The sequence below is a fragment of the Equus asinus genome, chromosome 8, assembly GCF_041296235.1.
Source record: "Equus asinus isolate D_3611 breed Donkey chromosome 8, EquAss-T2T_v2, whole genome shotgun sequence".
Classification (NCBI taxonomy): Eukaryota; Metazoa; Chordata; class Mammalia; order Perissodactyla; family Equidae; genus Equus; species Equus asinus.
In genome coordinates, this window is record NC_091797.1 from 28,394,150 (window position 1) to 28,420,738 (window position 26,589).

The 26,589-nt window shown below is 40.3% G+C and overlaps 1 protein-coding gene across 1 annotated transcript in view; it reads left to right on the top strand.

Annotated features, from left to right (window-relative positions):
* The window catches only part of SLC26A8 (solute carrier family 26 member 8), a 67,436-nt gene that overhangs the window by 34,248 nt on the left and 6,599 nt on the right, over positions 1-26,589 (top strand). Inside the window, exons 9-17 of the mRNA XM_014830922.3 lie at positions 8,572-8,719; positions 9,566-9,679; positions 14,567-14,644; positions 17,928-18,023; positions 19,156-19,262; positions 19,344-19,413; positions 19,839-19,931; positions 20,041-20,172; positions 23,703-24,068. Of these exons, the coding sequence (XP_014686408.1) occupies positions 8,572-8,719; positions 9,566-9,679; positions 14,567-14,644; positions 17,928-18,023; positions 19,156-19,262; positions 19,344-19,413; positions 19,839-19,931; positions 20,041-20,172; positions 23,703-24,068 (1,204 nt within the window). The remainder of the gene's footprint in view (positions 1-8,571; positions 8,720-9,565; positions 9,680-14,566; positions 14,645-17,927; positions 18,024-19,155; positions 19,263-19,343; positions 19,414-19,838; positions 19,932-20,040; positions 20,173-23,702; positions 24,069-26,589) is intronic.

The window sequence follows — 26,589 nt, forward strand, 5'->3', positions numbered from 1 at the left end:
GGTCTCTGCCCTCAGAAAAAAGTAACAAGAACAACAATGAGATTGATGCTTTACATAATTATTTTATTTCACGGTAATCCTATAAGGTAGATATTATCTTCTTTTTGTGGCTGAGGAAACTAAGGCTTATCCAAGATCACACAGCTGGTCAGTGGCAGAGCTACAATTCAAACCCATTTCCATTTAATTCCAAAATCTATGGTTATAACCACTCTGTTAGACTTACTGAGTATGCTCCTGTTTTAATGACTTAAAAACCACACAGTCAACTTTTGCTTATGTTTTATCCTAAGATTCAAAGGTATAGCTAGACAAGTGAGCATTTCAAAAATCTAATTTTAGGTATTGCTTTGAACTTCCTTTTTTATTATGTATTTATCCAAGGTTGCTAAGGACTAGAAAAATTGAACAATTTCAGTTAGTTCTTTCCTTGTCCATGTCCCCTTTTAACCTAAACTGCTAACAAAGAATTGATTGTTACAGACAACAGCAGGAAGGAAAAACAGTAGTTTGTGTTCTTACCATACTAAATATTTAAGGTTTACTAACATAGATTTGGGCAATAAATTCCATTTACTGTATACCTCGTTGAGACAGCCATATTCTTACCTAACTTCTTTTTTGTGTGTGGAAGATTAGCCCTGAGCTAACAATCATGTGCATCTTCCTCCATTTTTCATATGTGAGATGCCTGCCACAGCATGGCTTGATAAATGGTGCATAGGTCTGCACCCGGGATCTGAACCGGCGAACCCAGGCCGTCGAGGAAGAACGCACAAACTTAACTGCTGTGCCACTGGGCTGGCCCCTTACCTAACTTCTTAAACGGGGAAATTTAATAAAAAGTTAAATATCTGCCTTTGAGCATCCTGTTATACTCACGTCTAGCTTAGTACCTGGAAAAGACCAAGGTGCTTGTAAGTTATAAGTATGGTATAAATAGGAGCTTAAAATAAACATAGTTGGATGGTGAAAGAAAAGATATTCGAAAATATGAATTTAGAATCACGCACATAACAATGATGAGAAACGAGAAGAGGTGCTAAGAGTGATGTTTCCTACTTTAAGGAAAATGAAATTTAAAATGCGTGAACTAATAAGAAAATTTAATTAGATAAGGAATTAAAAGTACATCAAAAATTTCTTTGAAAATAATTTTCCCAAGTGCATTTACTACATTGTTCATTTTACTGAATTTGGATTTCCCACAAAATTTCAGAAGTAAAATTCAATTATTCAATTATTGTCATACATCTGTATCTAGATGAAATGATAAAAATAATCAGAAGAATAAACATTTCAAGTAGCAAACCTTATCTAAAACATTTAGAAGACTTCTGTTTTAACTTAGAAAGTAGATCTAAAGATATGGAAACCAAAGGATATTTATGCTTCCAAATTCAGTTTAGAGGATTATTCTAGTATGGATCTACAGGAAAATAACATTGCCCCCCAAATCATGAAGATTTCTTTTCTTTTTTCAGTCTTAGTATCATGATTACTTTTTTAATGTTAAACCAACATTGCATCCTGGGAGAAACCTCACTTGGTCATGATGTATTATTTTATATATTGATTTGCTAAAATGATGTCAAGAATTTTTGCATTTGCGTTCATCAAGGATATTAGCCTGAGATGTTCTTTTCTTGTAATAATATCTTTGTCTGGTCTTGGTATAAGAGTAATGTTGACATCCTAAAAGGATTTGGGGTATATTCTCTCATCTTCAATTTTTGGAAGAGTTTCTATAGAATTGGCATTGTTTCTTTCTTAAATGTTTGGTAGAATTCATCAGTGAAGATATTTAGGCCTGGAGTTTTCATTGTAAAAAGGTTCTTAACTACGTATTCAATTTTCTAATAGTCTGTTTATTAAATAAAACTGTTATTAAATTATATAATCATTGTCTATGATTCAGGACATCTATTTCTTCCTGAGAATACTTTGTTAGTTTTGGTGACTCAAAGAATTTGTCCATTTAATCTAAGTTGTCAAATATATTAGCATAAAATTATTTATAATATTCTCTTATTATCTTGTTTTAATAACAGCTTTATTGATATAATTCATATACCGTAAAATTCACCATTTTAAAGTGTACAATTCAGTGGATTTTTAGTATATTCTCAAAGTTGTGCAACCATCGCTGCTATCCAATTTTTAAATATTTTGTCACCCCAAAAAGAAGCCCTGTACTCATTAGCACTCCCACTTGCCCCTCTCCACAGCCCTTAGCCACCTAATCTACTTTCTATCTCTGTGGATTTGCCTATTCTGGATATTTCATATAAATGGAATCATAGAATATGTGGTCTTTTGACTCTGGCATCTGTCACTTAGCATAATGGTTTCAAGATCCATCCATGTCATACCATGGATCATTCTTATTTACGGCTGAATAATATTCCATTATATGGATATACCATATTTTGTTAATCCATTCATCAGTTCATGGACATTTCAGTTATTTCCAACTTTTGGTCATTATGAATAGTGCTAGTATGAACATTCATGAGCAAGATTTTCTTTGAGCACCTATCTTCATTTCTTTTGAGTATATACCTAGGAATAGTTTTGCTGGATTATATGGTAGTTCTATGTTTAACTTGTTGAGGAATGGCCAAACTATTTTCCACAGCAGGTGCACTTTTTACAGTCCCACCAATGCACAGGGGTTCCAATTTCTCCATATTCTCACTAACACTTATTTTGTTATTATTATTATTATTATTATTATCATCATCATCATCCTCCTCCTCCTCCTAGTAAATATGAAGTAGTGTATTACTCTGGCTTTGACTTGTGTTTCCCTAATGACTAATGCCCTGGTGGTCTAGTGGTTAAGATTTGGTGCTCTCACCACCATGGCCAGGGTTCATTTCCTGGTCAGGAAACCACACCACCCATCTGTTTGGTTGTCGTCCTGTGGCAGCTGCATGTTGCTGTGATGCTGAAAACTATGCCATCGGTATTTCAAATACAAGTAGGGTCACCCTTGGTGGACAGGTTTCAGTGGAGTTTCTAGACTAAGACAGAGTAGGAAGAAGGACCTGACCACCAACTTCCGAAAAAACTGGCCATGAAAACCCTACGAATAGCAGCAGAGCATTGTCTGATATAGCGCTGGAAGTTGAGAAGATGGCGCAAAAAGACCAGGCAAGATTCTGCTCTGCTGTACACAGGGTCACTAGGAGTCAGAATCGAATTGACAGCACTAACAACAAAATGACTAATGATACTGAGCATCTTTTTATGTGCTTACTGGTCATTTGTATATCTTTTTTGGAGAAATGTTTATTAAAGTCCTTTGACTATTTTTAATTGGGGTATTTGTCTTTTTGTTGTTGAGCTATAGGAGTTCTTTATATATTCTGAACACCAGACCCTTATCGGATATATGATTTGCAAGTATTTTCTCCCATTATTTGGGTTGTTTTCCACTTTCTTGATAGATCCTTTGAAGCACAACGGTTTTGGATTTGGATGAAGTGCAATTTATTTTTTTCTTTTGTCATTTGTGCTTTTGGTGTTATAGCTAAGAAGCCATTGCCTAGTTCAATGTCATGATGATTTACCCCTGTGTTTTCTTCCAAGAGTTTTATCGTTTTAGGTCTTACATTTAGGTCTTTGATCCGTTTTGAGTTCATTGTGGAATATGTTGTAAGATAGGAGTCTGACTTCATTCTTTTGGGTAAGACTATCCAGTTGCCCCAGCACCATTTGGTGAAGAGACTGTTCTTTTTCCAGTTGAGGTCTTGGCACCCTTGTTGAAAATCAATTGACAATAAATGTTTGGGTCTCTTTCTTTTTTTTCTACTGAGGAAGATTAGCGCTGAGCTAACATCTGTTGCCAATCTTCCTCTTTCTGTACCTGAGCTGCTGCGACAGCATGGCCACTGACAGACAAGATCCATGCTTGGGAACTGAACCCCAGGCTGCCAAAGCAGAGCACGCCACACTTAACCACTAGGCCACTGGGGCTGGCCCTGTTCAGGTTTATTTCTGAACTCATAATTCTATTCCATTGATTTATATGTCTATCCTTATGCCAGTCTTAATTACTGTAGCTTTGTAGTAAGTTTTGAAATGGAGACGTGTGAGCCCCCCAGCTTTGGAGGCCAGAATGCAGTGGGCCAATATATAGTGCTAAAAGAAAATAATTGTCAACCAGGAATTCTATATTCAGCAAAACTGTCCTTCAAAAATGAAGGAGAAGTTAAGACATTTCCAGATAAACAAAAGTTTAGGGAATTCATTACCACTAGACCTGCTCTGCAAGAAATGTACAAGGGAGTCCTGCAAGGTGAAATGAAAGGGCATTAGACAGTAACATGAAGCTGTATGAAGAAATAAAGATCTCAATAAAGGTAAATGTTGGGCAATTATAAAGGCTAGCATTATTGTAACAATGGTTAGTAACTTCACATTTGGTTTTCTACATAATTTAAGAAACTAGTTACATTTAAAAGAATTATTCATTTATGTTTTGGTGTACACAATGGATAAAGATGTAATTTTGTGACATCAATAACCAAAAGGGAGGTGGATAGAGCTATAAAGGAGCAGAGTTTTCATTATTGAAGTTAAGCTAGTATAAATCCAAATTAGAGTATTATAACTTCAGGATGTTAAATGTAATTCCCATGGTAACTACAAAGAAAATAGCTATAGAATATACACAAAAGGAAATTAGAAAGGAATTTAAATATTTCACTACCAAAAAATCAACAAAACACAAAAGAAGACAATAATGCAGGAAATGAAGGACAAATAAAGCTACAAGGCATATAGACAACAATTAACAAAAGTAAGCCCCTTCTGAGCAGTAATTACTTTAAACACAAATGGATTAACCTCTCCAATCAAAATACAGAGATTGGCAGAATGGATAAAAACACATTATCCACTATATGCTGTCTGCAAAAGACACATTTTACATCCAAAAACACAAATAGATTGAAAGTGAAAGGATAGGAAAAGATATTCCATTTGAATAGCAACTAAAAGAGAGCAGAAGTGGGTATACAATATCAGACAAAATAGATTTTGAATAAAAAAGTTTACAAGAGGCAAAAGAGGACATTATATGTTATAAAAGGTCCAGTACAGCAAGAAGATATAACGCTTGTAAACATAAGCACCTAGCGATAGACCATCAAAATATATGAAGCAAAACTGGCAGAAGTGAAGGGAAAAATAGACAGTTCTACAGTAATACTTGACAAATTCAATACCCTGCTCTCAATAATGGCTGGAACAACCAGGCAGAAGATAAGTAAGAAAATAGAGGACTTAACCAACATGATAGACCAATCACATCTAACAGACGTATGCAGAATACTCTACTCAACAACAGCATACACATTCTTCTCAAGTGCACATGGGTCATTTTCCAGGATAGACCACATGTTAGGCCACAAATATGGTCTCAATAGATTTAGAAAGATAGATTATCATACAAACTATCTTCTCCGACCCCAATGGGATGAAGTTAGAAATCAGTAACAGAAATAAAAGCCAAGCATTTAAAGAACTACTACCAATCCTTCTCAAACTTTTCCAAAAAACTGAAGAGAAAGAAGTACCTCCTACTATTCTATGAGGCCACCATTACCCTGACACCAAAGCCAGACAAATACAAGAAAAGAAAACTTATAAACATTGATGCAAAAGTCCTCAGAAATAACTAGCAAACCAAGTTCAGCAGACTATTAAAAGAATTATACACCACTAAGAAGTGGGATTTATTCCTAGAATATAAGGATGGTTCTACACATGAAAATAGATCAATGTAATACACCACATTAACAGAAAGGAAGAAAAAAACCATGATCGTCTGAATTGATGCATAAAAAGCATTTGACAAAATTCAATATCCTTTCATGATAAAAACATTGAACAAACTAGGAATAGAAGGAAACTTCCTCAAGATAATAACAGCCATATATGAAAAATCCACAGCAAACATAACCCTCAATGGCGAAAGACTGAAAGCTTTTGCTCTAAGATCTGGAACAAGGCAAGATGCCCACTTTTACTATTTCTATTCATCATAGTACTGGAAATTCTGGCCAGAGAAATTAGGCATGAAAAAGAAATAAAAGGCAGCCAAATTGGAAAGGAAGAAGAAAAATTATCTCTGTTTGGAGATGATATGATTTTACATGTGGAAAACCATAAAGATTCCACATAAAAAAAGCTGTTAGAACTAATAAACGAATTCAGCAAAGTAGCAGGATACAAAGTCAACACATAAAAGTCAGTAACTTTTCTATACACTAACAGTGAACAATCTGAAAAGGAAATTATGAAAATAATTCCATTTACAATAGTATCAAAAAGAATAAAATAGTTAGGAATTAATCAAGGAGGTGAAAGACTTGTACAGTGAAAGCTACAAAACATTGACAAAGGAAATTAAAGAAGACATAAATAAATGGAACTGTGTCCCATGTTCATGGATTAGAAGACGTAATGTTGTTAAGATGTCAGTACTACCCAAAGCAGTCTACAGATTCAATTCCATCTCTATCAAAATCCCAATGATTTTTTTGTAGAAATAAAAAAACTATCCTAAAATTCCTTTGGAATTTCAAAGAACCCTGAATAGCCAAAGAAATCCTGAAAAAGAACAACAAAGTTGGAGGACCTACACTTCCTAATTTCAAAACTTACCACAAAGTTACAGTAAGCAAGACAGTGTAGTACCAGCATAAAGACAGACATGAAAGACCAATGGAGTGGAATGGAGGGCCCAGAAACAAACCCTTGCATATACAGTCAAATGACAAGGGTGCAAAGACCATCCAGTGGGGAAAGGACAATCTTTCCAACAAATGCTACTGGAAAGACTGGATATCTACATGCAAAAGAATGAAGCTGGACTCTCACCTAACACCATATACAATAATTAACTCAAAATGGATCAAAGACCTAAATGCGACATAAAACTCTTAGAAGAAAACATAAGACAAAAGCTTCAAGACATTGGATTTGACAATGATTTCTTGGATATGACACCAAAAGGCACAGGCAATAAAAGAAAAAATAGACAAACTGGACTTCATGAAAATTAAAAACTTTTGTGCACCAAAAGACACTATCAACAGAGTGAAAAGGCAAACCACAGAATAGGAGAAAATATTTGCAAGCCATCTATCTAATAAGGGATTAATATCCAAAATATATAGAGAACTCCTAAAACCCAACAACAACAAAATAAACAACTTGACTCAAAAAATGGGGAAGGACTTGAACAGACATTTTTCCAGAGAAAATATACAAATGGCCAATAAACACATAATAAGATGCTCAACATCACTCATCATTTGGGAAATACAAATCAAAACTACGAGATACCACCTCATATGCATTAGGATGGCTACTATTAAAAAAAAAAGACAGAAAATAACAAGTGTTAGTGACAATGTGGAGAATATGGAACCTTTGTGCACTGTGAGTGGCAATGTAAAATGGTACAGCCACTCTGGAAAGCAGTATGGCGGTTCCTCAAAAAATTAAAAATAGAAATACCATATGTTCCAGCAATTCTACTTCTGGATACATAAACCCCAAAATTGAAAGTAGGATCTCAAAGAGATATTTGTGCACTCATGTTCATAGCGGCATTATTCACAATAGCTAAAATGTGGAAGAAACTGTAAGTGACCATTAACAGATGAATGGATAAGCAAAATGTGGTGCATATATGTAATAGAATATTATTCCGTCTTAAAAAGGAAGGAAATTCTGACATATACTACAACACGGATGAAGCTTGAGGACATTATGCTAAGTGAAATAAGCCAATCACAAAAAGATAAATACTGCATTATTTCACTTATATGAGATGCTTAGAGCAGCAAATCATACAGACAGAAAGTATAATGGTGGTTGCCAGGGCTGGGGTGGTGGAGGGGAAAGGAGACATTGATTAACGGATATAGAGTTTCCATTTTACAAGACGAAAAGAGTTATAGAGTGGATGGTGGTGATGGTTGCACATTATGAATGTATTTAATACCACTGAACTATACACACACAAAAAATGGAAAAGATGGTAAGTTTCATGTTGTGCATATTTTATCACAATAAAAAAATGGGAAAAAAAACTACAGGAGGGAAAGTATGGATAGAATTGGAAGTAATTTGTATAAAGGACGATGACTAAAATTATACACTGAAAATTTGAGTGTGAATAGAAGGGAATTCATTGAGCTTTTTAGCTCTAAACCATTTTAGATGTGATATCTGCCTATTTTTTTTTTACCAGGGTATGGTCTCAAATGGTGTAAATAAGCCATTTTTCATTAATCTTTGTGGTTTTGCCTGTCCTATTTGTTGCCCTTGCCACACAGCAGAAACCTTGAACTAGAAGACAGCAGGGCATGTTCTCTTAATGTCTTTTGTAACTCGGCTTGCTGTGCTGGCAGGCTAATGCCTTAGTCGCTATTGTTATCTCTTATTGATAATTAAAAAAAGGGTCAGTCCTGCCCAATGTAAGGATGGAGTGGGGGAGGGGTCAATAAATGATTCCTGCTATCCGGGAATAATTCCACCATTTTATTCCAGCTTCGTGTTTCCTGTAACACCAGATTTCAAAATTCTTCCTCAAATTATTTTAGAAGCCTGCTCCTTAGCTTTAGTGAGCTCCTCTCTGCTCATATTTCTGGGCAAGAAGATTGCCAGTTTCCATAACTACAGTGTCAATTCCAACCAGGTAAGAGGGCAGGCCTTTCTCTTTCCTCTGACCCTTAAGTCTTTGTTCTCCAATCTGAGCCTCTTGCTGATGGGAAGACTGGATTCTTCTGTAACCAGAGAGTCACTTGGACTATAATTTGAACTATAATTACCAAAGGATTTTTTGAGAAGTGTGGCATACTTAACTTTGAAGCCACTTGAATTAATGTGAGTGTTATTCACATATCCTAGAACGGATATGGTATAGGGAAGCAGGAAGATAACATATGGCTTCATGTTGTCAAGCCAGCAGAGTCTCTCTCCTCTTAATTTTATCTTCCTTTCCACCAAGTCCTTAGACGTCAACCACATACTGAGGTGCAATAAGAAATACTACGGAATATCAAAATCAGGCTACTAATATAAGCTGGTCTCTCAGAAATAGTCTTTAATTTTTTTTTAAATCTCCAACTATTCTGAGTTTGGCCCTTTCCCTAGAACTCAAAAGGGAACTATGGAAACAAGAGGTGTCCCTCTTGGACTTCTGGGCTAGTATAGAAGGAAGGGAGAAAAATAGTACTATGTTTCTCTCTGTCATTTTAAGTCTTAGTGATCACGCGAAACAGAATAATAAGGCAAAAGTCTCATTTTTCTCACTTTGAAAAAGTGCTTTCCTTTTGTGATCACTAGCTAAAAATGAAGATTCAACTTAATCCAGAAATCAGATTTGCCATCCTTTTGTTCTTTCTAAGAATATTTCATTGTTGTCTGAAGTGATGTAAACAACTCTATCTTCATAATAAGAAATAGACAGACCTTTAGTTCAAACTCAAATCAGCATTCTTCACCAAACAGTGGGCCTAAAGTGACTGCCATTTTTTTACAGGATTTAATAGCCATCGGCCTTTGCAATGTCGTCAGTTCATTTTTCAGATCTTGTGTGTTTACTGGTGCTGTAATCAGGACTATTATCCAGGATAAATCTGGAGGAAGACAACAGGTGTGTTGAAATAGAATTTGATCTCTAATATATAAAGATATTTATGTCTATTCATCTGTATATTCGTAGAAGAGGATTATATTCATTTAATCATGTTGCTATTTTAACGTTATGCTTGTTGGGGAAGATCTCTTGGAAGAATTTGGATTTCAGGCTTGCCTTAATTTTGCTTAGATTTTGTCTTAAAAGCTATTTGTCAATGTGGAACTTGAAAGTCATTTTCAATAGAAATATTATTCTATGTGAGATGTTTCTGTCTATTAGACCACAAAAACCTATTTTCCATGTAACACACCTAAAAGATAATATTTCAGGTAAACTAACCATCACCTATTAACATTTTTTCCTCTGGAGAGATCTATTCTCAGTCCTAGTCTGGGAAAGCAATAATACTACTCTCTCCATCCTGGAAGCAGAACTAGAACTTTCCTGGCTTCCTCAAAGAGCTTGGCAAGAGGCTTTCATGATAGAGAGTAAGGTATTTGTCTAGATGAGCCTGGGGAATTTATGACCACTCTACCTTTGATAAGAGAAAATTACCTAGGTCAGGCTCTCTTCAGGTATTCCGAATTAGTAAACTAAAGGTACGAGTGGGTGGGAGGGGAGAGGGAAGGGAGAGTGACGGTAGAGAATGATCTAAAGGCAACTCTGTCTCATTGCGGGCATGAGATTTTGTAAGTCCATGTTCACGGGTTTTGAACTGACTAGATAGAATTTACAAGTTGACGACATGGGAAGTGTCCCATCTGAGCTATGTCGCTCAGTGAAGAACTATCAGAATGGAAACTGGAGTAAGTCCAGGCACTGTGTCAGGGTTCAGAAGGTGGAGAAACAGCAATAGAGGTCAAGGACAAGGTTAAGCCGCAGAAGCAGAGTAGGAAGATATAGCCATGGCCAGAAACTGAAGTGTCAGAAGAATGGACACTAAATTTTAATGGGGAAAGATAAAGTGTCACAGTCCATGGGTAAATACAGGTAAAATATAAGGTGAAAGCTAATAAAAGTCAGAAGGTTAGGCAGGGGTGCGAGTATGGGTCTAGAGTAAGAACATATCATATCATTCTATGTGGACTGAGTTTTGTTGTCATTGAGCTTCTGCCAGACACACTGGCCTTTAAAAAGATGTAGCTCTTTTCCACTACTCTTTGACAGAAAGAAGGAAGTTGGGTTATTTTAAAAGGAAGGATGTTCTATGCAAGTGTGCAAAAACTTTGAAATCAAAATGAGAGGCCTTTAGGATAAGAAGAAATGGAAATGGCAATTCCAGACACTAGTTCCCACTAACTTTTGACAGCACACTTTGTTTATTCAGTAGGTAAGCATAACGTAAATTTGAGGAGAAAAGATGTACACAGAAAAAACTAAATCACAGTGCAAGTAAAATTAAGTGCAGAATAAGTACAATAAATAAAAAGTGCCATAATATGGCAAGAAGGAGAATGATGGAGGAAGTGGGACTTAGATGCGTTATTGAAAGAGTGTTAGGATGTGTGTAGATGCAGGAAAGGAAGAAGGGCTTCACTTCCGCCTGGGAGTGGCCTTTAGCCTGCCCACAAAGTGCCTGCCTCAAAGGCAGCCTGTGACTCTCATTCGGTTTTCTGCTGCTGCATTGCTCTCCCATGCAGCATCCTCCCCTACCAATGATGTCTCTCTCTGCGGTGCGGTGACCCTTCACAGGGAGGCATGTCCCTAGGGATGCTGGTTAGCCCTTCCCTGAGACCCCGATTTGCCCAGTGCAAATTGCTGGTTCAAGCAGAGAATGCTGCTGGCCCCGGGCCCTGCACGTTGGAGCTGCCCAGCCTCCATGCTGAGCTTCTGATGTGCACTGGCGAAGGCCTCTGAGACTCATTCAGCCTTCTTTAACCCACAGCAGTGAGGTGTTCCCTCCACCCCGCCTCTCTGGGGACTTTTGATTCACTCTGCCTGAGAACACCTCCACTTCTTCAAAGTTCCTTAGGACTATAGCAAAGCGAAGCTCAGGGGCTGGCTCTGAAGCTCTCAAATAGGACCTGCCACCAAGGGCTGCTTTATTGTCTTTCTTATCTGGCATAAATAGAAACTGTGTGGATGTGTCTGGATCTCACTTTAATTTTTCCCTGTCTAGAACCCACTCGTCTGAACTGGTTGCAGCAAAACCCATTGCCCCTTCCAGCCGTGGCCTGGGCCTGAGGTGTTGGCAGGCCCGTGGCAGAGGGGATATAAAGAGCCCCAGGCCTGTGGCCAATTGGGCTGTCCCCCACTCCATCTTCCTGCTTCTCCAGTTCTGACCACTGTGCTTCCCTGTTCTCCATGATTGGGTTCCTTTCCTTGATCTCTGCTTTCCAAGGACTGACCTTCTTGCCTTATTCCCAGACTCCCAGAAATGCTTAAAAAAATGAGTTACTATAAAAGAAAGAAATGTGTTCCCTTTAGAGGAAACATATGGGACAGTAGAAAGAGCCTGGATTTGGACCCGGCTGCTCAGGTGGTTGAAACCTGATTCAGCGGTTCCTAGATGTGTGACCTTGGGCAAGTTACTCTTGCTTTCTGAGGCTCCAGTCCTCATCTGTAAAATGGGGCCAGGATAAGCTTTCAGTTGTGAGAATTAAATTAGATGATCATAGTGCCCATCATAGTGCCTGTCACCTAAGATGTTCAAAACTCATAGCTTCTACCCCAGGTGCCCTGGCCGGCATTTGGCAATCTACTCTCCTACTTCACAGAACCCAGTACTAATGGAGTAATTGCTGTCTGAGAGTCTGCATGTGGATAGTGTCTGTGGCTTGTGGGAACTCACGTTACCTTTAACCCCTGGAGAGAAGGCAGAGTCAGTCTTTGTTCAAGAAAGCCTGGAAAAAGGATGGAAAAGCAGAGCAGAGCAAAAACAGAGATGTGAAATTCTACATGCTTGCTGTCTGTAGACCCTCTTGAGGCGCTGGGTCTGAGATGCTGAGTCATCAAGCATCGGCCTAAGGCACGGTACCACGGAGGATGGACCCCGATCCCAAAGCCCACTCCTTTGCCTGTGCAGCAAAGGGGGACATGCAATTATTGGCAGGCCTCCCAACCCTCTCTGAGCAGCAAATTTTATGGGATTCGTGGTCATTTTAATCTAGGTTTTATACAGCTTATTTTGGCATCTGCTTGTCTTTGCTTCCTTAAAAATAATCAGAAGAATTTTGGAGGAAAGAAGTAGCAGGAAGGAAAAGTCCTGATATCTTTCCCTGTGCTAATTAAAGTAGTTTTTAGGTTTTTTCTATAGTACCAACAGACTGCCTGAAGCTGGACCCTTAAATTAGGTCCAGCAACAGGCTGGTAGGTACATCGGCTGGAGAAGCTTATGGCCTCAGTTACCTGTTTCAGTTGCACAGTGTATAAAGCTTTCGCCTTTAGAACTTCCTGAGTTTCCGTTGTAGTGACCCATTTTCCTGAATCTTTCTTCCTACACTTTTCCCACGTGGCTCAACTTTTCCATGTCAGGTTGCTCACGTTAGCTGTGAATCAGCTGGGATGGGGAAGGAAGGAAGTAGGACGTTGATCTCATTGCTATTATCTTCAGTGATGCATTTATACGGCAAACAGCAGTGAGCGGTGAGAAGGAACCCAGTAGAAAGTTATTTTTTTTCCACGCCTAAGTAATACAGAGAAAAATTAGAGAATCATTGCTGAATGGTCATTTAATGGTTCAGATGTGAGGGATTCCCTCAGTTCTTGCTGGTCAACGCCATCATTTTGATTTGCGATTATAGTTTTATTTCTCCCATCCCCCATCACAGTGGAGAATTACACTGCTTTATATTTTTTATTATTAGGGGCATAAACAATGGAAATTTATTTATTTATCTATTTTTATTTTTGTTTTTTTAAAGATTGGCACCTGAGCTAACAGCTGTTGCCAATCTTTTTTTGTTTGTTTGTTTTTCTTCTTCTCCTCCAATCCCCCCAGTGCATAGTTGTATATTTTAGTTGTGGGTCCTTCTAGTTGTGGCATGTGGGACGCCACCTCAGCAAGGCCTGACGAGTGGTGCCATGTCCGCGCCCAGGATCCGAATCAGTGAAACCCTGGGCCACCGAAGGGGAGTGTGCGAACTTAACCACTTGGCCACAGGGCCGGCCCCTGGAAACTTACTGATACAGGATATAATGAGTTCACGACTATGTCCAGAGAGCCTTGAGATTGCAAAGGGAACTATGTTTCTTAGCTTTCTGCCTGTATTTGCCAACCAGAATCTCTGATTACCAAGTCACACGGAGCCCAGAGTAGTCAACCCAGCTGGGGTGGGATTAAGAGCTGCTATGGACAGCACTGCTATCTGCAGCCCTGACTCCTGTTTGTAACTTTTTTTTGATGGGAATGCAGCAGAGAGGAACTGAAATAGGTAAATCAGAAGTGATTATCCATGTACTTTTAAGATGAAGCACCAGTGAAGCCGGTAGGTGGGAAGCTATCCAAGCTCCAAACAGGAGAGTGAGGGGTGAGATATTTACTGATACCGGAAGTGGAACGGTTGGATTTTAGTGCTGATGGTGACGAGTCTCCTAGGGCTTTTCCAAACTGTATGAGGAAGGGTTCAAGTTAGGAGGGCATGCGAGCTGGATTTTAGGAGACTTCAGATTCATAGCACAAAGCTATGACAATAAAGATGCAAATACCCAAGACAATTTGGAACTTTCCAGAAAGCATTCTTGTGTTCATTCAACAAGTATTCATTGAACACCTAGTATATGTTTAGCACTTTGACAAGACCTGAAAATGTCAGTTCGACAAAAGGCATTTATACTGGATGGTTACACTCAACTCCTTTTAAGACAAAAATGGCATGCTTCTCACTAAGCAGAAGGCTTCAGTTGCAGACAGGGACTAATACATTCCTGATGGTCTCTCTCCAACCGGCTCTGTCTCCTCAGTTTGCATCTCTGATAGGCGCAGGTGTGATGCTGCTCCTGATGGTGAAGGTGGCACCCTTTTTCTACAAACTGCCAAACGTAAGTAGAACTGATCAAATAAATAAGTCAAGAAAGACCAGATCTCCAGATTGCCTCTTGGTGGGGCATCTCTGAGGAGAAGTGCATTCAGCTTGTCCCCACGGCTGTCCCAGCCTATCTCTAGCCCCTTTCCTTTAAAATAATAATGTCTACCTCTCAGGATTGGGAGTTAAAGAAGATAATGTATATAATACATGGAGAAAAATGTTGAGCTAGTAATAAGTGCTCAAGAAACATTAGTTATTATTGTTATTATTCTCATTCTCATTAATCTTCTTTTTATTGCTTAAGCTATAAAGTAAGCCTTATAAGAAAAGATTCAGTTACAGATGACCAAAATAGACTTCAGATGCCAGAACGCCCATTCCCAACACAGGCTTAGAAACTCATTGTGCATTCATGCCATCTGTTTTCCTAAACTGTTTCCAGAAGGCCTTGTTCTGCATTCATGTGAACTCATTCCCCCTGTCGCTGCCACACTGCCTCTTGGTTAGTTCACAGCACTAGAAGGCAGGGTCTGAAAGTTGAGTCCTAACTCTGTGTTCAGCGAGGATGCCTCTGTATACTTATGTGCTCTTTCTTCCCTTTGTGTGAGACTGATGACCCTGTATTTAGAGATGCCAGGTGCATTGATTACTGGCATCAATTTGTTCAAAGTTACAATGTGGACCAATTCTCCGTGACTATAATTTCCTTTTAAATTTCCTTAATGTTCCCTTTAGCCATTTTTAGATAGTCCTAAGGGAGGTGGGAGGAGGTTTTATTCCTGGTACAGCAGCTTGGTGACACCCTGAGGTGGCAGTCTGTGAAGCTGGAGTGGCTGTAAACGTTATCTGCATCCTTTTGAACACCTCCATCCCACCCGGTGAAGGTCAGGTTTCGGCACAGCAGACCACCTCAAGGCTGTTACCGCCTTCTCCTCTTGTGATTCAGGGACTTTGGAACTCAGCCATGGAATCTATGCGTGGAGGGTGGGATTAAGCTTGTGTTCACGACACAAGCTATCCTCTGATTCCCAGCAGAAGTCATCTCCAGAATTTAGTCTATATAGTACCTTTGGTGCTATAACTCTTAGAGTTTATTTTAGGAGGGCCACTCGATAATTTACTTCGAATAGGGATATACTTTCTTTATGGCTAAAAGAATAAGAATTTTTAAAAATTCGAAACAAATAAAAATCTGTCAGAATTCACTGAAGGGTAGTCTTAAAAGTAGGTAGTACTCCTTTATTATAAATGTTGGGGACAGAACAGCCCTTGCTTTTGGCTAACCATGTTATATCACATTATTTTTACAGCATCTAGTTAGGATGTTTCTGGGTGAGAAAATGTGAACACGATCTGATCAGCAAAATATCTGAATTATCATAACAATGGGTCTCTCTGAGTATTAAACTATAAATGATTCCTTCCTTCCTTGAAAGACTGTGGATAGCTTGTTGCAAAATCCTTATTGGAGCAATTGGTGGAGCATCGTGGCTAGGATCTCAACTAGTTAGCAAGGAGACCAACCCACATTTTTAAAACACACGATACAGAATAGCATATTCAATATGTGTGAAAAAAATATACAGAACATGCCAAAATGTTAACAATGGTTATCTCTTGGATGAGGCAAATTATACCTAAGCTTAATTCTTCTTTACACATGAGCATGTTTTACCTTAATATTCAGAAAGGTAAAACTTTTACTGTGTATTGTTTTATGAAAAGACTTGTTTCCCCTCATACACCCTGCTTCAAGCCAACAATGTTGCAAAAACCCTATGAGGTTGGGCTTCTTTTCCTTCCCACCATGTCCCCCTGCAAATTGCAAAGTCTGGAGATCCTCCCGTGGGAAGAAGGTGAATATGGGAAACAAGTCATTTCCGCTGACTTCCTCTTTGCTCTTCCCTCCTCTAGTGACCTGTTGAGACCAACTGGTCACTGAAGAGCCTCCGAAAACCAGAGCAAGCTTGGACTAGCCATTCCTGGTGGCAGGATCAGCTCTAATTCCAAGGCAGAGTATACAGAGGAGAGGCAGGCCAGGAAAATGCTGAGAAACGTGAAGCCGATGCAGGGACTTCAGGAACACCAGAAAATGTTTCTGAAAGTAGGTTAGATTCTACTTTGAGGCCCTGAAGAGTTTTACATCTGTATGAGCACAGATCTTCATTTTCTCATATTTAAGAAACATCCTTTCCATTAGAAAAGTGGACATGCTTATTTTTAAAACTTTGGAAAATTCGTAGTAGATAAAAATGTCATCCACAATCACAAATAAACCACTATTAACATTTTGGCAAATATCTAACCAACATTATTTTCTATGAATAGGTATTACTTTGCATAGTTGTGGCCTAACTGTACACACAATTTTATGTTCTTGATTTTATTTAATATATAGCATGATACTCCATTGTATAACTGATTTAATCATTTTCTTATTATTGAGAAATTAGGTTGTCTGAATTTTGGTTACTATAAATAACACAACAATGAGTAATTTTGTACATCTACCTTTCTCTACATTTAGGACAGACTTCTAAAATAGAACAAAATTTGTGTGGGAAAGCATATCAGCATTTCTTAGAATATTGCTGAATTATTTTCCAAAAGGGCAAGATCTTTTTACACTCAAAAACTATATATATGGGATGTTTTCCATGTTTCAGATTTGTCTATTTAATTTGACGGACAAAAAAAAAATAGTTCCTCATTGTTGAAATAACTATAGTGTCTCATGATTAGACTGGAACAAAAGTCCAATTGAAACTATTTTAGAGTTTCTGTAAGTGGAAGCTCCCTTAATCTGCCATCCCATCTGAGAACGGTTTCTAGGAACATAGAAATGTCAAGCAAACTATACAAAGCAAGGCCCAGAAGCCGGAGGTGCCAGTTCACCATGGGTCTGTCCCATACATCAAAGGTGACAACACTGGAACAGAGGGGCCTGGATGACTGTAACCTTTCACTATTCCTCCTCGCGCTCTGTAAGTAATAAATAAGGTGAATATAAAAGGGGCTTGTTGTAGCTTTACTGGCCAAATCAGTCAGGCCTTGGCCTTGACCTCACCTTGTCTTGTGTGTTTGATAAATTATTATGGAGGAGAGCAGAGAAGAACGTGGAGAATACTTATGTGATTAGACCATGAGTTGAAGCTTGGACATGGTATTTTTGTGAAATATCAATGCACAATATCTCTGAGTGCCAAGGCTGACTAACCTTTTGTGGTTCCTTTGTGGAGATTTGGGAGTTGTACCCTTGAAGGGAAAATGAAGCAGAGTTTCTCTTTTCCCCACAGGCTGTGCTGGCTGGTATTATTCTGAGCAACCTCCTACCATACCTTGACACCATTTACAACCTACCTGATCTGTGGAGGCAGAACCAATATGACTGTGTGAGTGTAGATGCGCTGGCCGAGGAAGGGAAGGATAGAGGGGAAGGTTGGAGAGACAGAAAGAGAGCAAACAAAAAGAGCTCAGCCACGGATATGAAGGACGCTAGCAATTCTTTGATGCCTAGTACTCTACTTTTGCTTTAAAAAAAGGGAGTCAAGGTTTTTGGTGCATGGAAATACCGAGACCTTTCCCAAATATGCAAAATTAAATTAAAAGGTATTAAGTAAGTGGCTACAGATACATACAAATCTATGAAAAAGAGTTTGCCATATGTTGCATATGTGAATAAATTTTAATCCAGTTTATGTAAATACACTCCAGGATAGGAGACACAAATCCTAATAAGAGAAAGAGGTGTCTTGCCAGGCAGAATAAGCGATGGAGCACCCTCCTTCTCTCTAGAGCACAAAACTAGGGGACAGAGAGGGGAAACAGCAAGAAATAAAGGATAGGGGATGTAACACAGTGAGAGCAGGACCCAGTAGAGGCAAAGAGATGCGAAAGGGGATAAGTTTTTGGATCTTTGTCCCCGAGGAGCTAAGAGGGTATGTGGCCCAGGGCATAGGTAGAGCTTCTAGTCCTGGGAGGAGGGATAGACTTCCAACAGGACTGGAGTGCATGAGGCGAAGTTGAGTGCAGACACTAACAAGTGGCCGGTGGAGGGGGAAGTAAATATTTAAGGGAGTTTCAGCCTATCTTCTCTGTGAAGATGAAAGTCAAGTCACCTGCTGACGGTGATGGACAAGGTGGTGGAGTCAGGCTTGAAAAGAAAGTTAAAGATCCTCAGTAACTATTGTAGGTCTTAAAATAGCAACTACCATTTGGTGTGTTCTGGGTTGTTTTACAAATGGTATTTCTAATCTCAACAAAGACTGTAAAGTAGATATTATTATCCACATTTTGCACATGAGGAAACTGAAGTTTCAAGAGAGAAGTGATCAAGGATGCATAAAAGAATTGCCAGGCAGCCTTGGGACCCAATCATTTGTGATGGCATCTGTCCACGTGGCTGTGGAATTTGTTCTCTAAATCCCAGGTCTCGGGAGGGAGAGGGTGAAGGTTAGTTGATGGGACTGGCGATGTTCTCAGCTCTGCTTGTTATCATGGTCTTCCTTTTCCCTTTTCCATAAGATTATTTGGATGGTGACGTTCACATCTGCCATTTTCCTGGGACTGGACGTTGGGCTACTTGTTTCAGTAGCTTTTGCCTTCTTCGTCATCACCGTTCAGTCACACAGGTACTTTGTCGCAGGTAATAGGAGGTTGGCCATGGCAAGGTAGGGCAACTGTGACCTAAAGGCAAACGCATTTCCTTTCAGAACTAAGATTCTCCTCCTGGGTCAGATCCCTAACACCAACATTTATAGAAGCATCAATGACTATCGGGAGGTAAGAATCTAAGTCAGTCCCACTCCTTTGCCCGAAGGATGGGGTGGACCAGGCCTGCTGCTTAGTTCTTCTACAAAATCCCTTTGCTGTTGTTTGCTGCACTACAGATACACAATTACAAAGGCGGGGAAAGTGATGCACAAGGGTAGAGCCGGGTAACTTCCGTAGGTAAATCCTTAGAGAATAGCAGCCAGCTAAGGATAATTTAGAAATGTACTTTAGGGGGAGGAAGGCCAAGAAAAAGAGAGGAGTGAGGAAATGGAGGGGAAAAGAAGAAAGCAGGGGATGAAAATGGGAGGAAGGAATTTGCTAGTCCTTGCCTCTTACAGAGAAGAATACAGATTCTCCAGGAGGTTCTAAAGATTTTTTTTTCTCACTCCCAAAGGAGCTGAGAAATTTCCCTCATCTGGACATTTGTCTTGCAGGTTATGAACATTCCTGGAGTGAAAATCTTCCAGTGCTGCAACTCCATCACCTACGTCAATGTTCACGAACTCAAGCAGAAGCTGTTAAAAGAGGTAATGGCTTTCCTCCCCCTGCCTTTCCTCACCTGCTCCCCACCTCTCCCCCAGGACCCCTCTCCTCCACTGTTCCCCCTCTGCATGAGACCCCTCTCATGTCTTTCAGGTTGAAATGGTGAGGGTGCCTCTCAAAGAAGAAGAAGTTTTCGGCCTGTTTAATCAGAGTGAAGACAACTCACAGGAAGAAAAGATGTGTCGCTGTCACTGCAACTGTGATGAACCGGAGCCCCCGCCCAGGGTTAGAAACACCTTTTCTGCATTTTTCTTTACATTTTATAAACAAGCACACAGTAGTTTTTTTGTTTGTTTTTCAAAAAAAAGAAAGGCAAGAAAATCCAATCCCCCTCAGGGAATTTGAATCTTAGATGTATCAAGGGTACTTGGAAACCAAAGGTTTCTGCTCAGAAATGAAGACACAGGTTTTCCTTTGAGGTTCAGATCTTGACCTGAAAGTAGACAGGAGGAGATGTTCGGACTCTTGCAAGAGTCCCTACTCAATGGCCAGCGACCTATCTGAGCACAAGGAGTTTGCCTATGGAGGGTGTCAGTAATTTCCCAGCTGGACCTATTTCCCTGACTTTCAGCTGCCTGGCTTTAGAGTTCTGAAAATAAGTGACTTAAAGACTGTGTCCTAATTCCAGCTAAGGCAGGGTCAAGGTGGCTGGGGGTCTCAAGGACCTGCCGGCGTCTCCCAATGTCTGCCTGTGACCAAGGAACTGACGGCGGAGGGTGGAGGGCGGATAAGCACAGGCGGGGAGTCTATCTGAAGGTTATTTTAGCTGATGAGTTACAAAGCATTCACTATTTCCAACTCGGACTTGGTCGAAATGTTCCCTGTCCCCAGAGCAAGGCTGCTCGTTCCCAGCTTTGGGGCCTTTCACCCAGTCTCTAGCTACACCCTCTTAGAGGGGCAGCTCTATCTCCACACGCACACGGAGGTTTCTCCCCACACACAAACACCTCCCATGCCCCTCTTCACGTAGGCACCTGCAGACACCGAGCGCCCACGCTCGTTCCCATCACCCTAATGGAGCGTAGGTTCTACTGAGTTCTCTGAAAATACCCACTTCCCTGCCAAGGGGACAGAAGCAAGGCTGTGTCTAATTTTTGTTTTGAATACACACTGCACTGAGTATTGTAGAGGCTCTTTACAGGACATCAGCAAATACTCTTGAGAGCAGAATAGGATCATCTACTATTTATTGAGCTCCTACTGCGTGCCAGAGCTATGACACTATGAAAAAGGAAAAAGAATTTTTAAGGGTGTTTGTCTTCAGGTAGCTCTTTTTCATTGTGGCAAAAAAGGTATAACATAATATTTACCATTTTGACCGGTTTTTTTTTGTTTCTTTGTTTTTTGAGGAAGATCAGCCCTGAGCTAACTGCTGCCAATCCTCCTCTTTTTGCTGAGGAAGACTGGCCCTGAGCTAACATCTGTGCCCATCTTCCTCTACTTTATATATGGGATGCCTACCACAGCATGGCTTGCCAAGCGGTGCCATGTCCGCACCCAGGATCCGAACTGGCGAACCCTGGGCCGCCAAAGGGGAACTTAACCGCTGCGCCACCGGCCAGCCCCTTAACTTTCTCAGCTTGCAAAACTGGAGCTCTGTACCCATTAAACAACAGCCCCCCCATTCCCTCCTCCCCCACCCCTAGCCACCACCATTCCACTTTCCGTTTCTACGAATTTGACATCCATATACCTCATCTGAGAGGAATCAGACGGTATTTGTCTATTTGTGATATTTATTTCTCTTAGCATAATGTCCTCAAGGTTCATCCAGGTTGTTCTTTAAAAAAATGTTTTTTCATGGAAAATTTTGAACACATACAAAAGTAGAAACAAATATAATGAGCCTCTATGTACTTGCCGTCCACTTTAAGATTTATCAATTCATACATAATCTTATTTCATCCATACCCCCACCCACCAATAGCTCCTCAAAATCACGTGATTATTTTGAAGCAGTTTATAAGAGTTTTAAATCCAGCTAGGGAGACAACTCTCTATTAATTTGACATGTAAGGATATTATTGTATTTTATCAATCCTAAGATATACATTTTTTTCCCATCTCTTAAATGTGGATACATTGTGCAATTGATGGCATGTCATAGTTTAATTTGCAGGATTTTTTTCCTTCTTGATAGTGCAAAAAGTAGTAGCACATCTTAAAATTGATAAAATAGATAGTAGACCATACCACACAGTATATCATTATGTTCTAAATTGTGTATTTAGATTCTTACAACTCTAAGACTTCAGGTGAAGAGACTTCAGGCATGAGCTCAAAAAGTCAGAGAAACGTCATGGTAGCAGTGGACTTAAGCTGAGCAGGAGAGAGAAATTTGGGTTTATGTCAGGTTGAATAAAAGGACTCCCAGTCCATGGATAGGCCTGGACAAAGACACTGAGGTAGATATAAGTATAGGGTCCTCAAAGTAAGAGGCTTGGCCTCCAAAGCAAGTTCACGCAGGCACGGCATGAGTAGATGGGAAAGCCCTTCAAAGACAAGAGTAGAGTACATGAAGGAGGCATAAGAGAGGCTCTCAGAGGTATCCTTCTGTCTGAAGGACTTTGCATCTCCCCACCACTGAGCTATCCTGAGCTATACTGAGATAGTCCTCAGCTATCCCCCAAAGGCCTGGCCTCAGTGACCTTCGAGCCTTAGGGAACACCTCTCTCCTTTAAACTGTAATATTATCTGTCTACATCATTTTTTTTTTTTTTTTTTTTGCTGTATAATATATACTATCATGTATAGTTTTTATCTTTACTCTGTTTTTTGTTTTTTGGGTTTTTTTTTTGCTTAGGAAGATTGGCCCTAAGCTAACATCTGAGCCAATCTTCCTCTATTTTGTATGTGGGATGCCACCATAGCATGGCTTGATGAGTGGTGTGTAGGTCCACGCCCAGGATTCGAACCCATGAACCCCAGGCCACCAAAGTGAATTTAACCACTATGCCACTGGGTGGCCTCCTATATCTTTACCTTTTTTTAAAATTTATTTCATAAGCAACATTATTAGAACAACAGATTTAAAAAAAAAAACACCCCAATCATACCACTCTAGCAAATGAACTCTTTCATTTTCCTATGTGCCTTATCGTTCTTGTTCATAAATGTTGGTTTTTATCCCCTGAATGGACACATGGCCTCTCCCCAGGTAGAAATGGTCCCTGTGACTGCAGAGTCAGCATTCACATCTTGCATGCTGTTGCACTCCTGGTGCTTGGTACCGTCCTTTAGCTATGTCAGGCACTCCAAGCCTATTAGGAGGATGAAAGGAGTGAAAGGTAAAGACAGCCCTGCTCAAGTAATTTTTGTCTCCTTAAGGAAGTCTGACAGAGACTGTTTCACTCAGAAAAGGAGGTGTTGAGAAAAGGGACTGATGGAAGAGATACTTCAAGCAAAGTATTAGTAGGCACTGGAGACTAACTAGAACCCAGGGATGAGAGAAAGGAATAAATCAAAGATGATTTTAAGTCTGGCTCACTAAGACAATGATGATGTCACTGATGCACATAGGGAAGTTGGGAGGGGGATGCTGTGAGTGGTGAGGGGAAGGAAAGCTGAATGTGGTTTTAGTCAGGAGCTTGAAGTGACAATGAGATATCCAAGTAAAAAATGTATAGTACCTGGTCTGTAGAGAAGCTTCCTAAGAGGGAGGGAAGTGAGTGAGTAGATAGAAACAGCGTAGTTGCAAGTACTTCCAACCCTTGTGTGAGTCTTCTCACGGTCCTCCCCTAACTCTGTTGTCCCAGGTTGTTTACACAGAACGATATGAAAGTAAACGGGACCGCGACTCATCCTCCATTAACCTGATCCGCTGCTCACGTTTGGAGAGCGCAGACATGAGCCAAACTGTGTCCAACGAACAAGTACCCTACGCAGCGTCTTCCGTGTCTCACAGAAACCAAGGGCAAAACCATGAGGACGTGGAGAATGCTTGGCTTCCTCACAACCCCTCTAGAAACAGCTCAAAGCCTAATGCTGCTGAAAGTCAGGTCAGGAACAGATCGCTCATCCCTTGCTCAAACACGTCTCTTCTCCCCATGACCCACACCATCATCCTGGATTTCTCCATGGTGCATTTTGTGGATTCACAGGCTTCAGTCGTGTTAAGACAGGTGAGTACAGGGGAGGCTTTTACGCGAGCTCTGATCCCCTTCTTCCCCCCCGCCCCCACTAGCTCTGATCCTGACTGAGTCCTGTTAGTTACTGATCAGCTGCTATGTGACTCCAAGGCCACTAGAAACTGGGACACTGAAGATAGTTTCAGGTCAACCAGAATAAAAAGAAAATGAACCAATTCTGCTTTGTTGGACTGGGGTTGGTTTCCTAAGCCTGGCACATTATTTCTCAAGGAACGAAAAATAGGAACCTCTTAACACCATTGAAACAGCAATCTGTGCTACACCCAGCAACTCCCGGTATATTCTGAGAGTTAGCTGTAAATCTATTCAAGGAATGGGTCCAAATGCTCAGAAAAAAAGCTCACCAAGAATTCTCCACTGTTCAGCTGCTCTGAGCTGGGCATTGCAGAAGCACTCAGATTTGAAGAAGTCGTGATGAAATGACACCCCGAGCCTGAGGCTGCCCGATAAGGACCTATAGGCATTTCCCCAGTTCCCCCTTCATTGCCTGCATCTTTGGGTGAAAAGGGCAGGAAGATTTTTTCCTTCAAAAGCTGTGTCCGAATCCGGGCTTCTCTCCCACTCTCTGGTTTTTCTAACAGTTTTCATTTCTGTCCTTCTTATACAATATAGACAGTCTAAATGCACAACTAACCATATTGGTTTTATTGCTTTAATGTCTCATAAGTACAACATCTTTTTTTCAGCCGGCTTATCTCAGTTTACAACCCTCTATCTCACTCTTGCTCCTGTGGGCGATGGCTCAGGTTTAAACATCCTGGACACTCTCCTCCTGCCTCTGATGGCACCCACCTTTTTTTGAGCTTTGCTCCTTTGGCTGATTTTCCTTCTTTCATCCTCAGATCCTATTTTATCATCCCTTCTTGTTTCTAACGAAATACAGTTCCCGCTTAAGTGAGTCCAGCTCCTCTTTGGTCTGAGGCAATAGGAAGAATCCTGGCTGGTCCAGGGATGTGAGCTCTGTCCTGCTTTACTGCTGACCACTGTCTATCTCACCGGAGGCAACTCACTAAATTGCGCTGGGTCTTGGTTTCCTCATCTATAGAATGAGAGGCTTGGAAGAGATCAACGTTAACGGCTTTCCCATCTGAGACCCTTTTTCCCACCCCATTTCCACACTCAAGTATCCTTGATAACCTCTGGTCTTTTGGGCTTTTTCATCTTCGAACGTTCTCCTGGGCAGTGTTCTCTTCTCCCAGTCTTGCACAGGGGTTGTTAACTTTAGATTTCACTCAAGCTATGCTATTGAATGCCTCCTACATGCCACATTTATATACACTATCTCATTTCATGCTCACAATAGCCCTGAGGGACAAGCCACATTTCCCCCTGAGAGTCCTAGACTCGTAGCTAGTAAGTGGCCTGTCCAGCATTGGAACTTAAAGCCTCTGACTTTCTATCACCCTATCCATGCTCTATGGTATGGCTAAGCCATCCTCTCCTCCTCTCTGCTCTCTTGCCTTCCTTTTTTGTGGCGGCACCATATGTTCTGGTCCTCGGCATGAGTCATCCACACCTGGCGTATGCTGATGACTTTCTGCTCCAGCCCCAAAACGGAGGCTATGTCAGATACCTCTAGTTTACAGCCTTCAGAGAATCATGGTGCACTTAAAATTTACACTTAAAAAAGACAGTTTTCTTCATTCCTTTTGTAATTGTTCTATAACGCCTCATTGGAGGAAATCATCAGGCTCTGTTTACTTCATAATTGAAAACTTAAACTTACTAAGAAAAATCCCAGCAATCGTTCTTCTTAGAGACAATCACTCAATTTAAGCTTCTTCCCAATTCATAGGATTCCACTCTCCCATCACTTGTCATTTAGAGTTTGTCCATTTGGGCTCTTTACCAAATGACTTTATGATTTACCATATAATCAAGAGAGACTTTCTTGTTTCCTCTTGATAGTGAAAGAAGCAGAGGCTGTCTGTTTTGTTTCTTTTGACATTGTAACTTAGCGCTCAGGGTTACAGTCTATTTAATTTTAGAGTATTAAGGTTAATATTGACTTGCTTTGAATTGAACATTAAGATTTATTGTCCCAGAGCATGTATAGTGGCTGAAGTAAACTTGAGGTCAGTATCTGATGTTTATTAATCTCATACTAAGTCTCTGATGTTTTACTAAAGGCAAATGCAACTTTGTAGGGAAGCTCTGAATATGACCCTCAGGGTTCCTGAATTCCATTCCCTCCTGTATCACTTGCCCATCTCGGGGCCACGTTTTGCCCCCTCTGCTCAGTGAACTCCAGGGAGAAGGGGATCACGTGCAAACTCTAAGCAGTAATACCAATATCTGGCTGTTCCTGAGGCGGCTGCAGTGTTCCCATCACACCTGTGCCTTTCTCTATCTAGCCCTGTCCTCACACAAACATTATCTCTTTATGCGAACTGGTTCCCCACTTGAGACCATGGGCAACCCTCCCTCTCACTCCCCACCCCACATGAGACTGTCTGATTCTCTTTTGTATTCCCAGCACTTTAGACATTTCCTA